The 15,714-nt window shown below is 43.4% G+C and overlaps 1 protein-coding gene across 1 annotated transcript in view; it reads right to left on the reverse strand.

Moving 5' to 3' along the window:
• Positions 1 to 3,320: 3,320 nt before the first annotated feature.
• The window catches only part of LOC6598194 (netrin-A), a 45,233-nt gene continuing 32,839 nt past the window's right edge, over positions 3,321 to 15,714 (reverse strand). Inside the window, exons 3-8 of the mRNA XM_026990440.1 lie at positions 8,983 to 9,132; positions 8,729 to 8,882; positions 4,588 to 4,653; positions 4,356 to 4,489; positions 4,120 to 4,303; positions 3,321 to 4,051 (exon numbers count right to left, since the gene is read on the reverse strand). Coding sequence (XP_026846241.1) covers positions 3,910 to 4,051; positions 4,120 to 4,303; positions 4,356 to 4,489; positions 4,588 to 4,653; positions 8,729 to 8,882; positions 8,983 to 9,132 — 830 coding nt within the window. The 3' untranslated portion in view covers positions 3,321 to 3,909. The remainder of the gene's footprint in view (positions 4,052 to 4,119; positions 4,304 to 4,355; positions 4,490 to 4,587; positions 4,654 to 8,728; positions 8,883 to 8,982; positions 9,133 to 15,714) is intronic.

A 15,714-nucleotide genomic window follows, 5' to 3' on the forward strand; every position in this document is an offset into this window, starting at 1 on the left:
TTTTCAAAGAAATTTAAAATGTTTTTGCAACAACTTTTGGGGGAAATTTCCAAATTTTTTAAAGAAATTTCCACCATAATAATACTAGTTTTAGCAATTTTAAACAGCTTTCAACATTTCTAAAAACATTTCCACACTTTCAAGAAAGTCCTGTAGTTTTTAAAGAATTTTCAACAATTTATACAGAACATTTCAACAATGTAGAAGTCTTCAAGTGACTTCTACAGTCATAAGGGAAACTCACATAAAAGAAATTGCCGTTATTAATTTAAGAGTCAACATCATATACATATAGAAATTTGTAGAATATTTTAAAATTTCAAAGTTGTTTCAACAACAATTTCCACATTTCAATGAACCTTCAATGCATAGTTTTAAAAGAAATATATACTCCTTCTACTAAACTTGTCCAATGCACCCATGAACGAGTAATTGCATTTGCCAGCCAAGTTGAATCATTTATACATATGTACATATGTATATAGCTAGTATATAGTTTATATAAGCTGGTCGAGCTGGATATTAGGTTTCTTTCCAACTTTGGGTCTTTATTTATTTACTTTGCGGTTCCAGATGTTTGTTCTCAGTGCAAAGAATGGCTGGGCATTTCTTTATTTATTTACAGACTTATCGGAATTTCTATTTAGCTTGCTTTATTGCCATCTCTTGTCACTCAAAACGAATTCACATCCAATCCTTTCTTAGTGCGTGTTTAAGAAACAGAGGTTCTAGATCTGTTCGTTGGATACCACTCACCCAAGCCATGGAACAACCCGATATTTAAATATTTATTCACAGAAAACAAAGTGTTTATGCTTATTTAACGGAATTAGTAACCCAATTCTCTATCTGCCACCGAGACATAAACAAAGTGATACATTTGATAGGACTTTGTGACCGCCGCGGCGGCTTTGCTGTGTCGAAACGTCGAACTTGCCTCGAAATACAATCGTGTTTATGCCACTGCCGAGGCAGAAGAAGAAAAATAACGCAAACAAACAATTAACCAGAAGGAAAAACAACCCTAAGAGTTTTAACTCTTCGATTGCCATCGCTCTTCTTTTTAGGGATCCTGCCCGTTGAGATACCATCTCAAGAACAACAGATTCTCTGAAGGGAAACAGACAACATGAGAACATACATATTCCACACTTTACCAGGGAAGGTCCTACAATCCCATCTCGACTTTCGACTGCTCTAATACCTGAACCGAAAGCCTGAAGAAAAGTCCGATTCTGATCAAGAATGTATACTATATATATTATTATCTGCGCTACAAAGTTCTGTAATAAATAAGAATACTTTCTGTAGGGTGCCGGCAATGCCTCAAGCGTGAGCAAATGATGCTGAATGTACAACATTTCTATTGTTCTCTTTGTTTAGTTTTCGTTGTGTTTTGCTTTTATACCCTACATTCGTAGCTTTCTGGGGTATTTCTGATAGCTTGCCCAATACATTTCACAAAATTTTCGACAGCGTGCAGTTATTTTTATAACGATCTGAGATGTTTTTCTATAAGAGTTCATAGAAATATTAGCTTTCTTACAGCAAGAGTTCTTTTGTTTTTATAAATATTTGTATTTTATGTGAGTACTGGGCATATCATATTCGCAACAGCTTTCTTACAATAAATACAATTAAATCGATGAATTAATTTGTATTTTTTTGGATTGGTATCCCCTTTGGTGCTGTCATCTAATTTGAGATTAGGTCTTGTTACAGTTTTATGCACATTTTAAAAGCAGTTTAGGAATCACTTTTATAGGAAAATTAATTAAATTTATTCTAGACCTACTCTCGATGATCGAAATAGTCATTCAATATTTTCTAAGGAATATTCATATTCTCAGTTATATTTACCAAAAGGTTTAGTTTCTTAAAGCTCAATAAATTAGTCCTAAAAGCAGATTATAAACAATAAAATGAAATATACAATGTGTAGAATTGATTATTGCTGTGAGTTTTGCATATCCTGGAGCATCCCCTACTTTGCATAGGGGAGCTAGCTAGAGTATCCTGTTTCTGAAGTGGCGCATGACATAGTAAGCCAATTAAATATAAAACTTTTCGATCTAGTCTGAGGAATGATTTCTTGTATCAGTATCTCATCATCGCGGTATTCAAATTACTTCTCATGCACCCGAAATTCGTCCCAACGCCTCTGGGGCGGCGGGAATGTAGGAGCCGAATGGTTGTGAATTACGACGAATTATTTGTATTAAAGTTGCATCATATCTATCGTTTTTGATATTCGGTTGAATATTACCAGCTAGCTAAGACCCTCAGCTCTGAACTCATTATTTTATCCAATTATTACATCAATGTCCTACAAGACTGTTTATTTTCAAGTTCTCATCTTTATTGGATTGTTTATAAAATAAGGTTTAAGCAAAACAGGCCAACAAAAATGTCCACTAAATTAATTTCCCTACATGGTAACTACACAATAACTACACATTTCCTACATACTAACTACATTTGCATGTAATTATAAAAAGCGACACCTGAAGGGGAAATGTGTACGTTTCAAAAATTGTTGCCTGTTTTTTTCATATAAGCCCCATGGAAGCGCCAGTGTGAAAAACCTCCGTTATCCACTTTTGACATGCTGGTTTTCAGACATATTTGAAAAAATTGAGATATTGATGGCAAACGATCAGAAATTCGATGCTGATCACGAATTAGTGTTTAATTTGGCCTGGGACATTTCTCAAAGTGGCATTTCTACACGGTTTCTACATTGGTGCATTGGCACGTCCTAAAATACACTGGAAAATACTATGCGAAGATACCATTTATACTTGAATATACCATTTTGAATGGAATTTAAATTGATGAACAAACACAAGCACGAAAACGGCCATGAGAAGACATATATGTCCTGCAGAATAGACCAAACAACTTTTCGTGGAAAATTCTTGACTTGACGTCACTTAAAACTTCAAGGCCAGAGCTGCCACTCTTTTAAATAAAGATTAGTAATCGGAACAATGGCACGATACTTGATAGTGATGCCACATCGTGAAATAAAGATGAATACTCGACAAGGCTGCCATATAGCTGTAGTAATTTCCCGCCCACCGTTAGCATTTTAAAATGAAATTTAAATGAAAATGAAACCAAACGAGTTTTTAGCACTGTACAATATCTATTTATTGTGATTTTCGATTCATATTTAAGTTTAATCTGTTGTTGTGAGTCATGCATGCATCGAAGTAGGTTAGGTTAGGTTAGGTTGAGGCGGCTGCCGGGCTCGCACGGAGCCCGTCACACTTAGGCCGGTCTCGGCCCGTTGTGATACCGCTTAGGCTCTTCCCTTCCTGCGTTGTGAGACTTCCTGTCAGCAATTATCCCATCCAGATGCTCTCACAAATTTCGCGATCTTCCTGGGACATAGCTTGGACATGCATCGAAGTAATTCTTAAATTATAAATTATTGCTTATACGTGTTCCATTCACTTGTCGAAACTTATTTTGCTCCATTAATTGTTCACAAATGCTTAGACTGGGCTGACAGGTATCTTATATCTTACCAAAAAATAATACAAATCGTATAAGGTATATAGATTACATAGATTACATATACATATAGATACTTTCGTGTGTGTGTTGCTCGGATTGTGTTTCATAACAATTAAATAAATTAAATATTGCTAATTTGATCTTAAACTGCTACAAAATCTGGTTTTGATCATCAAAAAAAAAAAACAATAATAGATTTGATATTCGTTCAATTTGATTACCGTTCTGCTGCGGCTGCTGGTGCTGCTCTTTCCTTTCATTTCTTAAACGTAGCTCTAGAATCTACACATGGGGAAAGGACAAGATAGGGACACAAAACAGAGATGGCTTTTAGATGGTTTATAGATGGCTTGGCTTGGCTTGGCTTGGCTTGGAAGGGATTACGGATTACGCACAGGTGCGCGCTCTCCTCTGCAGACGCTTCATGCGCCGATACCAGTCCTCCTTCCATTCGATAACTATCGAGTGCGGCCCAATGCCCAGATACCCTGGTGGCGCCTCCGAATCCCGTCCCAAGATCAAATAGGATCTGCAAATTAGAAACGTTAACAAACCGAAAACTACCTCTCTCTTTGTCTCTCTGTCTCTGTCTCTTACCTGTTTACTCTGATCTTGGGGCAGCGACACTCGAGATTCTTAATCGGTATGATCCAGGTCATAGGACCTCGTTTTAGCATTGTATTCGGCATTCCATATGCGCCGATCCCCCCGCTGCTGCTCCCGGGGCCTGATTTGGTGCGCTTGAATACGGCCTGGATTTGCAGATCGTACCGTACCGTCTCGCTGTCGTTGGGATAGTCCGCCCCCGCCGCCTGAAACTCGTACGCGTCCACCGCCCCCGCCCCCGCCCCCGGATCCTGATCCATTTCGTAGTCCACGTCCGCGGGATCCATTGCGCGTCGATGCGCCTGCTCCCTGCTGGCCGCCTCGCTGCTCGTATCGCGACCAATTACTTTGGCCATTATTGCTGCAGAGGATAAGGAATATATACATTAAAATATATATGTACGTATATCGAAATGTTATCGCTTTGTGGCAGTTATCGAGCTGCTATCGAACTCTTACCGTAGTCTCTTTTGCAGAACTTGTTGAGATTTAACCTTTTGGTGCTTACTTTGCATTTGCCGCATTCTAAAAACATATAGAGCGTATCCAAATTAGCAATGGAATGGAATATATTGATCGAATATACATATACATATACGATCCAACCATGAAATGAAGCTGAATGGGGAAAGCATTGGGGGTATCGGTGCTGTGCTGGTAATTAATGGTGGATAGGATTCTCAATAGAGTACATAAGCATATCCCACAATTTTATTGCTTCCTTTTTGCTCCCTGAATGCACCCCTCGCCCTTGCCCTTGCCCTTGCCCATCGCCTTGCCCCTTGCCCTTCCGTTGGAGGGGCATTGGCATTCCACTCTTGTGTGTTTACAATTTAATTGCGAAATTTATGTCTTTATGGCCAATGCCAATTAGCAGAAAACACCAGAACACATCAGCCCCAAAGACTGCTCGATCAATTTTACATTAAGTCTGCCCTGCCCCGTTCCGCCCCGTGCCCGCCCCGTGCCCGCCCCGTGTCCGCCCTGGGCCCGCCCCATGCCACACCGCTTTCTGTTGTTTTGCTTTCGTGCCTCGGGGCCGACTTTTGTGGCGACTAAAATTAGCCAGAATGTTTTTGGTTTTGTTTTTGCTGCGAATTGCAATTTGCATTGCCATCGATCGATCGCAATGTCAAAGCAAACGTGACACAATTGGAGGCAGGCAACTCGAACCACTTCGTGGCATACAGATGTGCATTAAATGAGGCTGAGGCAGGGTGAATCGATGGAGTCGATCGATAGATTCAATTGAAAATGGGGCTTTTCTTTGGCTATTTATGGCGTTTTGTTGGCCCGACTTTAGGGGGAATTTCCCCGTCTATGCACTTAGTGGCCAAACGATATTTATCGCCGTCATTTAAAGATCATTAGCCACGCCCCACGCCCCACGCCCCAAACGAAAATACATATGTATACGAGAACGAAAAGCCCCAGACAGGAGGCTACTGATAATGCATTTTATGAAAGCCAAATATCAATGAAATATTTATCAGATGGGACTTACAGATTCGGCACTATTCAAATAGACTTCCCCTGTCTGTCAATCAGTTTTTGCCTCTCATTTTGATTGACTTTCCCACCCACACAAACCGAAAATCAGCCATAAATTTGCTCAGCATCCAATTAACATGACATTAAAAGTGACCCACGACCCCCCACGGCCCCCCACGGCCCGGGGCACGGCACCTCCTTCCGACTAACTTTAAATTGACTCAAACTCGAACAGAATCTGAAATTAATTTAATAAGATTATCAAATTATAAATTCATAATTAACATTCATGTTCGCCTGCCGAATGGTGCGAGACGGGGGCAGGCCGAGGGGGAGAGGCTTCGGTTTTGGTTGCCGCAACCCCTGCATCGCTCACAGCACACACACACACACACACACACACACTGTGTGGCACATTCAATGGGAGAAGGACGAACTTTTTGCGCCGTGCCTCTCGTCTCGTCTCGTCTCGCCTCGCCTCGTCTATGCATGTCTATGCGTGTCCTGTGTCTGACTCTGTGTCCATTTGCCTAACTGAGTTCTTGGTTACAAGAAAACGAACCAAACCAAAGCCAAACTTCCCCACCGACAACTTTTCCAACTTGCGCTTTTCTTTGCCGTTTGACAAATAAATTTAACAGGGGGGTCGGCCTCTTTAAACATGAACCCCCACCCGTAGCCCCCGTGTACTGCGACTTGATTTGCATTTTCGGCATGATGGATAGCGATGGATAGTTGGTCCTTCAGCATTCTCGGTGCCACTTGATATGCGGCAATTGCAGCCTGGGGAAGCCACTGGAATCGATCCCTGTTGGGCAAGGACTCGGCACCCAGCAAGTTTCCTGCAAGTTCCACTGCAAGTTCGGCTGGCTGTTGCTTTTGGCTAACTCCAGCTCTAACTATTTTCAGTTGACATTTAATTAAGGCCATTAGATGGTATAGTGTTTGGGTGTTGCACTATGGGATGCACTATATATGGAAAGAAATATGGAGAAACTACTTCGAAGAGCCCAGGGAAGCAAAGTTGTTGATCGCTTAAGCATTGTACATATCTGTTTATCTCAAATGGAATTATTTCCCATAGAATCTCAAGTGAAACTCTGGCAACAGCTCTTCTCAAGCATAACTATTTTGGGTGCCATTTTATGGGATGCCACAATGCCATTTATTTTTACACAGAACCCCTTCAAATCTGCTCTGATCAAAGCTTACTCAACAGCCAATCGCTTAAGCTCTGTAAATCCTTCCTCTCCCTTTGGGTCCTTTGATGACAGTGTGACTCGATTGTGATTATCGTCAATGCTGCATTTTCTGCGGCTGCTTAACCGTTCAGTCAATTTGTCATTGTAGCCAATCCACTCCCTCAATCCAGCAATGCCCCTCCCCACCCTCTATATAAGTATTTAGTGAGGCCAGTCCATCTCCTACTTAAAGCCCCTGCAGTGTTGCAGAGCTCTTCCCACCGATATCCCCGCCCTCTGAGCAAATAGTTGGTGGCAATTAGCGGCGCCGCTTGGCAACACTGGTCGGTCACAGTGGAGCTAAAAAGTATGCTGCCACTGCTCTGGCTGCAGCTTATTCATGGAAAATTAAATAAAAAACTTTTTTAATACATTTGCTTTGCGAAGTTTTCGCCTGCTCTCTGTCATTCTATCTATACTGTTCGCCGCTGCTCTTTCTTTCCTTGTTTCCTTGTAGGTACATATATACCCTTTGCAGGAGGTATAATGATTTGTTGCAAAGCAAAAAACTTAGGTGCTGTAGAGCAAAGACTTTAAAATAGCAAGATATAGCATCGGGGAACACATTCCATTTCGAGTGGGATATCCTTAGCCTCTTTTCGTCAATACCTTGGTCTCCTGCGTCGATCCGAAGATTCTATAAGTCGCTCCCAAGACAGCAAACAAAATACACGTTGCTTGGGCTTGACACAGCAAATTTATGCTATCCGAAGTGGAGACTTTCCAAAGATGGACATTTCATAAGCCCCATAATGGGTCCGAAGTGATCCAATGCCAAAAGCTACAGCTACAGCTACGCTCTTTTTTAATCAAATCGGATATGGAATTGTGTATTCTTGGGATCTGCAAGGGTATCAAAAGCCTCGGTCCCTCGTTGGCAAGCCTTTCACTCTTCTTTGGGGTGCTCTCTTCGCTCTCTCTCCTGATGTTGCTGCTGGTGCTGTTTTTTTGGCGCTTTAGTGAAAAGTTTGTTTAGCTTTTACTTGAGCACGCGCCACCTCGGAGAGTGGGAATGGGTGTGCGAGTACGAGTGCGAGTGGGAGTGGGAGTGAGAGCTCTAGAGAGCGAGAGGCGAACGAAGCTTAGAGTATGATTTATGCTGCGTGGCGCATTTTGTTTGCTTGTTGCATCCCCATCCGCATCAACACTCTCCTGGGTGTTTTTTTTTCTTCTATTTTTTTTTTTTTTTTTTTTTTTTACTGGTAACTGTAACTAAAAGTTGCGTGCAAACATTTGCGTTGTCTGTTAAGTGCCGTTGTCTCTCCATTCAACACAAGCGCTCGCTCTGTCCTACTCCTCCTGGTTGTTGTACTCTTTGTTTTGCGCCGGAAAACCGACAACCGACTGCACTTTAGCGGATTTGTGTTTTCTCACCCATTTGAGAGGATTACAAAAGCGTTGAGGAAAGCGCCAGAGGAAGCTTTCCACGCGGACAGTGGCCATTCGATGAGTGAAAAGAGAGACGAAGGAATACTCGTTGGTGGCGTTTCCCATATATGATCATATCTGAGTCCGTTCGAGAGGCGTGTGGATCGTGAGGGAGAGAGACCGCTAAGCCACAGGCTGTTAACGGAGAGCAGCAACAGGCTGTTAGCCCTGGCTGCCGCTGTTAGAACAACAGCGATATCCAATGTTGTTTAACAGTTGGTGGAAGCAAGCAGGGTATCCACTGTAAAACTACAGTGGAAGCAGGGCATCCCGTGTACATTCAGTAGTTGTAGGAAGGAAGGATCGCACGGATGGATGCTTAGATTGGATCGGTTGGGAACGGCATAGGTGTTTGATGGGTGGGTGGTTTGGTGGGTGGTTTGGCGGGGGTGTTAGCACACAACAACAGATAGATATGGATATGAGAGGAGAGCACTTACTTACCCCTGCCGCCCTCGGTGCGGTAGTATGGGGACTGGGCGGCCGCCGCCGCGGAGGCGCCGCCACGATTATTGGCAACGTCTGGAGAGGCATCATCCGGTTCCGGTGCGGTATTCTGTGTGTCCAACATGTTGATCATGCGCGGAGGTTGCTCTGTGGAATAGAGTGTAGTAGATGTGATGGGAATAGGTTTAAAGATCACAACTTGGCATCGATTAAAGAAAGCATATAGGTGCACATATTCTGTACTCACTTATGCATGGGGCAATGTGGGAGCGACTCTGTTGATAGCCACGCGCACATCGGTTGCAGGTCAGTCCGGTGACTCCGTCCTTGCAGGGACATTGACCGCTGGTGCTGTTGCAGATCTTACCAGACGAACCGATCGGATGGCACTCGCAGGCTGGAGGAGATACAAAGCGAAAGAAAACAATCAATGGCAGCGGCAGCGGCAGTGGCAGATAAAGATGCAAATGCAGATGTCGATGCCGAGGTAGAGGTAGAGGGAAACGGACAACAAGATTCAGATGTTGTTGGCAGATTTTCGGGATCGTGTTGAGAGCTTAATGGACCCGGTCAGCACTTCAAAGCCCCGGCGATTGCTATCTGAACAATACGATTGCCAAATGGTAGCCATGCCTGGGTCTGGGGTCCACTTGAGTTTTACTTAAAGTTCTTTCAAGTTCTCCCATCCCTTCGGCACATTCGTTTATGAGCCGCGGAAATGTGCATTAACAGATACGATTACGGATTGCGGACTGCGGACTGCGGATTACGGATCCCGGATATTTGCATTCCCTTTGTCCAGCAAAAGGCCGTGTCCGTACGGCGGACAGTCCACCGGTTAATTGCGAATCAAAGTGTGAATGTGTGAAATTGCTCGCCAAGCATGACATCTTTCTCATTGGCTCAACTGCCTACAGCCTGTAGCCTGTGGACTGGAACAGACATAAGAGAGAGTCCACAGGGCTCTGTCAAGGGACCGTAGGACCTCTGTCCGTGGTTATCTCCAGGATTCATGCACTCAATAGGAATGCTTCAATAGGAATCTTTTGCAGTTTAAGTTCCAAATAAATTGTATGATTTTACTGGATCTGTCGCTGAATATTTGTCATAGATATAACTATATTGTATCTAAGAGATTAGAGATACATCTTTTTTGTGGTGGATTCCGACCCCGTAAAGTATAGATATTCTTGATTAAAGGCCCAGTCGATATAGCCCATAAAAGTAGTATAACTGTATAGAAAATATAGAAATCCGTTCACATCTTTCCACTTTTCTCTGCCCCAGATCCCAGCCAAATGAAGTTTAGTTCTCTGTTTCTACAAAAATATGTTTCATTCCCCCTCCCTCCACTCCTTCCAGCGGCCACTTTGAGGGCACAAAGGAAAGCAGACTCCTTTCGGCATCGAGGGAAAGCGAAAAGAGTAAACTTCATCTTTTATTTCACATTTTCAGCTCTGTTTCTCGGTAGCTTTTTGGGGGTCTTATGTGTGTCATGTGTCGTTTGGCGAGTACTCGTACTATTATGAAGGACTTTGCAGTTGTTTCTTTGTCATTCCTTCCATTTGAGAGGAGCACAGCACAGCACAGCACGGACCAGCACTCCACAGGCACAAAGGGAGAGACAAATGCTCGTTCTCCCTTTTTACTCGTTTGTTTAGTTAATAAGCCGCTTTTGGCCACATTTAATGGGTCTTTGCGCTTGCCTCGTTTGGCCCAGAAGCTGTTGCATATTTAAAGATTTAACTTGTGTGCAGACACAGCATGGTGCTTGGGGCATGGCGCACGGCGCATGGGGCATGGGGCATGGGGCATGGGCCTATGTTCAGGAGTAGTTATAGGCCATTGCATTGAATCAGCCATGTGTGTGTGTACATTTCTCGTATGTGTGCGTGTAGCTTGTGGCAGCACCCACATATTAACTCACTTCTCTCCACCTCTGTTTCGCTCTGTCCCTCTCTACGGTTTCGTGAGTGCGTGCAACATTTGGTAATTTAATCCGATTTACAATAAATTAAATGCGATTTATATGCACACAGTGACACATCCGGATGATAACTACAACAACAACAACAACAACAACAACAACAACAACAACAACAATGACAACAGCAACAGACAATAATTACTTGCAACAACAGCAACAATATGGTGTGTCCATTGTTGCCCAGGGGGCAGTCCATGGAGTGGCCACAGTGGGACAAACAACATGGAACTTTGGATAAAAACCATACATGAAAGCCCGCTTTAAGGATCTTGCGTTTTATGGTTGAATATCGAGTTCCAATCAAACAGTTGGAATACTCAAGGGAGTGTTCAAAACGGAAGATTTTATTTTAATTACTGGATAAACTTGTTCTGGTAGAACTACTGAGGTATTATCCTGTCTTTACAGCAAAGATCAAATCTATTCCTAGGCAACCAAATGAGTGCTTAAAGTATTCAAAGGTAAACAGCTGTGTCCAGACATTTTTAGACTAGATTTCAGAAGAAATTAGGTTGGTTTAGACTACCAAAAGCAATGTATTGAAGGAAGCTTCAATAGTATTAAACATTTCACATAAACTGTCTGATTTATATTTGTTTTTGAACAGGCATTGGCTTAGGCATTAACGGATATCCATGAGTCTGGAAATAATATCAGAAAAATATCTCTTAAAATCAAACCTATCTTTTGTGTCCGAGGCAGATCATGATTTTCACATTTGATAAACACAAATATACCTGGAGTCTAGCGATTTTTTGTGTGACCTTTGACCACTGTGCCATACGGTGGACTGTCGGGCAACACAATCACAATATGACAATGCGAGTGGTGTGTGCGGCGTGGCGCGCTATCTGTGAACAGTGGACATCGAAGTGTGGGGGGGAAATGGAGGCCGGGGTCTCGCAGCTCTCGGCAAAAGCCTGAAAAAAAGCACCACATAGCCCCAACGGTGGAGAGGGAAGAGCGTTGCGAACGAGTTCATTACGCATCCCCACATCGTGGCATTGGAATCCATTTCTCCACCCATAACCCTGCCATATCCGATATCCCATGGCCATAACCCTTCCGAATTCGTATCCCTGGCGCATTCCATATGCTCCACTCTTCTCCACTCTACAGTTATCTTCTCATTTTCCATTTTCCATTTCCCATTCGCGTGGGGATTCGCCTGTATGTGTGTGTGTGTGTGTGTGAGTGTGTGTTTTTCTTTTCGTGTGGTCCATTGACCGAGCAGAAGATTATGAATTTTCATTATAACGAGCCAACAGAGAATCCATTCGAGTAGCTCCATTTTCGGATAGTTGGCCCCCTCCCCCCCCCAATCCCCCACCGCATTTGCATTTCTATTTAATTATCGGAATGGAGGGATAGGGATCCATCCCTGATGATTCAGCTTTTGCCAGCGTCAGAGTGTTCATTTCAGAGGGGGGGAGAGCTCTTCCCTCCATTCACTCTGCCTCTGATTTTTACTCAAAGCTGAGGTTCGAATGCGACCCCGAATGGCGGGAGGCCTTGAATCATTTTGACTCTCAAGGAAGACAAAGAGTCTGCTGCTTTGCTGCAGCCTCTGCAGACGGGGCTCTCGTGTAACCTGTCATTTGTGGCCGCTTATCCAGATCGATTCAGGTCAGGGTTCCTCGAAATAAATGAGCCTCCGAATGGGAATGCGACACAAATGAATCATTTAGGCCAGAAGAATGGGTTTCCCCCGCTGCGAAAGTCGTTGAATGATCATTCAAGGGAATGCCCTTGCTACGATATAATTCCAACCGGATAGGGATTAACTTTATCCACTTATTCAATGTCCCTGGCATGGTCAATATTCAATCAGAAGCAAAAAGCAAATGCGTCATGAAATTTCCTCTTTTTTTCCACCCACACCCACAAGTACGTTCATTTCCTTGATTACCAAAACAGAAGATTGAATCTTGATTCATGATTCATAAATTCAAGTACAATACTCGCCATGCATTCGCCATCAAAGCGTTAATATAAATTATGAATTCAATTATGATTGATTAATTTTTCCTGCTGCATTATTCACTCTCCACTCCGCTCATTAGATCATCGATTGGAAACGAATTTCCCCTGGAATATTACGCCATTTGAATGGCTCATTAGACTGTTGAGTACTATACACAATATATTCCAGGGATATGAGATATATATATCCGATGTGTACACATGTTTATTCACAGGTAAGTTTTTTATGGCAGCTGCCAGACACACGGTGCATGTATTTTTATATCAATCATTCGCACAATGACTGGCATACATTTTCGAGTGCGAGTATGCCCCGAAAATTTCCCCCCGACTCGAATTTTTCCGCTTCGTTTCGGTGCTTTTGCTTTAGTCATTTGGCATTTTCCAATTTCCATTTTCCATTTCCAGTTAGTCTTAAAAGCATCGTGTGCAACTTTATTTATTTTCCTTGGCTCTGGCTCCAGCACAGAAAATTAATTAAGCAAAAGCTGAACGCTCTCATACTCGAATTCACAGAAAAAGCATTCAAAACTAAACAGAAATTATAACAAAAAGAGAGAGGGTTATTCTAGATAGATTTCGGATATGAGGATACCCAAAGAAACCACCGGGATCGTTGTGAGACGCGGCAAGGGCCGCGGCTCTCCTTATGTACCCGATAGTCAGTCCTATACAATATATTTTGTGCTGCCGCCTAATAGAAGCTAATGTGTCCCTTAGATACCTCCAGATGTTAGGGTATGATCATACTATTGGTGTACTCATATCTACGGATATACTTGATGTATCTATACTTTATGAGGTCAAAGCTTCCAGCTGCCTGGGTCTCATCTGGTGAGAATCATAATACCCCGTGAGAAACAGGGTACAGCAAAGCACTGCGCCAAGTGTAAACATCATAAAACAAATCAAGCGCAATATGTTATTGTTTATTTCAAGTTTGCGCAAGCGAATCCTCCCACACATAACCGGCCCTCCCCCTCCCCCTCCCCATCCCCCCCCATCTTCCTCCCATTCCACCGGCCAGTGGCAAGTGCCTTACACAAATTCACCGCAAAAGTCTCTTCCTCGACCATCAATTGCCATAAAATATGTTACCCAAAATGCCGTTCTAGTCCAGAGGAAAAGAGGGAAAAACTGTTGGCCAGCACACAGCTGCCTTTTGCTGCCTTTTGCTGCTGCTTAGGCCGTTCGGCTGCTGCTCTGCTGTTCTGCTGTTTGTTATTATTAGAGAGGCCAAAATCCCCGAGAATAATGCAATTTTCCAAAGAAAAACCAAACAGAACTGAAGAATTATGAAGAAGATATCCCAGACCAATCGAATGATTTGCAGTGAGAGATTACACCTGACCACGTGCCATGGAGTGCTATGGAGCTGGGGGATCCATCCGAGTAGTTTGTTGGAACATTAACCAGAACCCCATTGGATCGTACGGACAGCGATGATTCATGGGGGGAGAGTGTATCCAGTCCTTGCCCTTTGGTGAACTCTCCTTCCATTCATCCTTAGGTTTATGGCTAATTTCGGCACTCTATTCATTCAGGCGCCTAAGCCGTGATTCAGTTGAACGATCTACCAATTGTTCATGAATTTAAATGAGCAATTCGATTTGGCCCCAGGCCCCAACCCCCAGTAAAGCCGGTTCAAAAGGCGATTCACCTTTTTGCTCATTTCACACTTGAGTCCGGGCGATGGCGATGGCGAAGGCGGAACTTTCCTCGGTCTTATTAATAAATCAAAGGCTTCGCACGACGACGCGACACTCCAAGGAAAAGTTGTGCCCCCATTTTCCACCCTCACCCCTCCCGCTTGCCATTGGGAAAGGAAAAAAGTTTATCGCGGTTGCAACTGGCGCAAAGTTCGCTCAACTTTTGGCCGATGCCAAATGAGCAACGATGAGGAGGGGGGCGGCTCTGTGTGTAGGCGGCAGGCATCTCCATCTTGCTACAATATTCGTGTTGCATGTACAAAGTTTTTCCGTCTGCCGTTTTCCCGTTTTCCCGTTTGCCAGTTTGCCAGGTGAAAGACTGAAGACAGAGGATGTCTGAGGCACGCCAGACGGATGGGGCAAGAAAGTTTTCGCGCTTTTCAAATTGTGCGTTAAAGATTGAGGCGCTTGAAGCGCACTGTCTCAGAAACAGACACAGAAAAAGGCGGAAGGGGGAAAGTGAGAGAAAGGGATGGAGTGAGTGGGGGGGGGGAGAGTGAGAAGTCGTAAGAGATCTGAATGGGCCTATTGAAAATCAAACGATGCGCAGTAAAGTAGGCAATGCCAAAACCAAATTGTTACCAAACTCTCCCTCTCCTCGCTCGGAAGTGCAACGTTTCGGAAAATCATTTTCCAACTGTTCGGCAGCAGGGTGTGTCGAAGGGGGTGGCGGGCAGTAGAGGGGGCAAGTAGAGTAGAGTTTTCCCTCGGGGGGCAAGGGAAAAGTGGTTTTTGGGAAATGGCAGCGCCGCCAATTTGACGCTCGAACAATTTGCACAGCTTTAAATGTCAACTCGCATGCAAAATGTCATAATTCAAATTGGGCAGATTGCCGGCCACGCCCACAAACAAGCCCCATCCTTCAAGGGACAAGCGTAGGGTAGGGGGCTGGACCAAGAGCGGGGTGACGTGACGGGGCTTTGCTGTTTGCTGACCGGAAAGTACTCTATAATAGGAGGATGCAAATATGTAAATGACTCAGAAAATGGCAGATGTCAAATTGAGAATAAAGTATTTCCTTGGCTATATATCAGGAAAATGCGATTCATTATGGATCTAAGAACTACATCATGACTTCTAAAGAATAACTCTGGATCCGGTAAAGGGAAAAATCCCTTTAAACATGAACAAATCTTCCTCTTATCTGAATGGAATCAGGGCTCTTAGTAACACAATAAAATACAATATATAAGGGATACTTTTTGGCATTGTAGTATGGAAAAGTATTTGTAACTTGCCTAAAATCACGAAGATATCAATATAGCCTCGAAGAACTCATCTCTCCTTTCCATCTAAATTT

Source organism: Drosophila persimilis, unplaced genomic scaffold (assembly GCF_003286085.1).
Source record: "Drosophila persimilis strain 14011-0111.01,24,50 unplaced genomic scaffold, DperRS2 tig00000579-arrow-pilon, whole genome shotgun sequence".
NCBI classification, from domain to species: domain Eukaryota; kingdom Metazoa; phylum Arthropoda; class Insecta; order Diptera; family Drosophilidae; genus Drosophila; species Drosophila persimilis.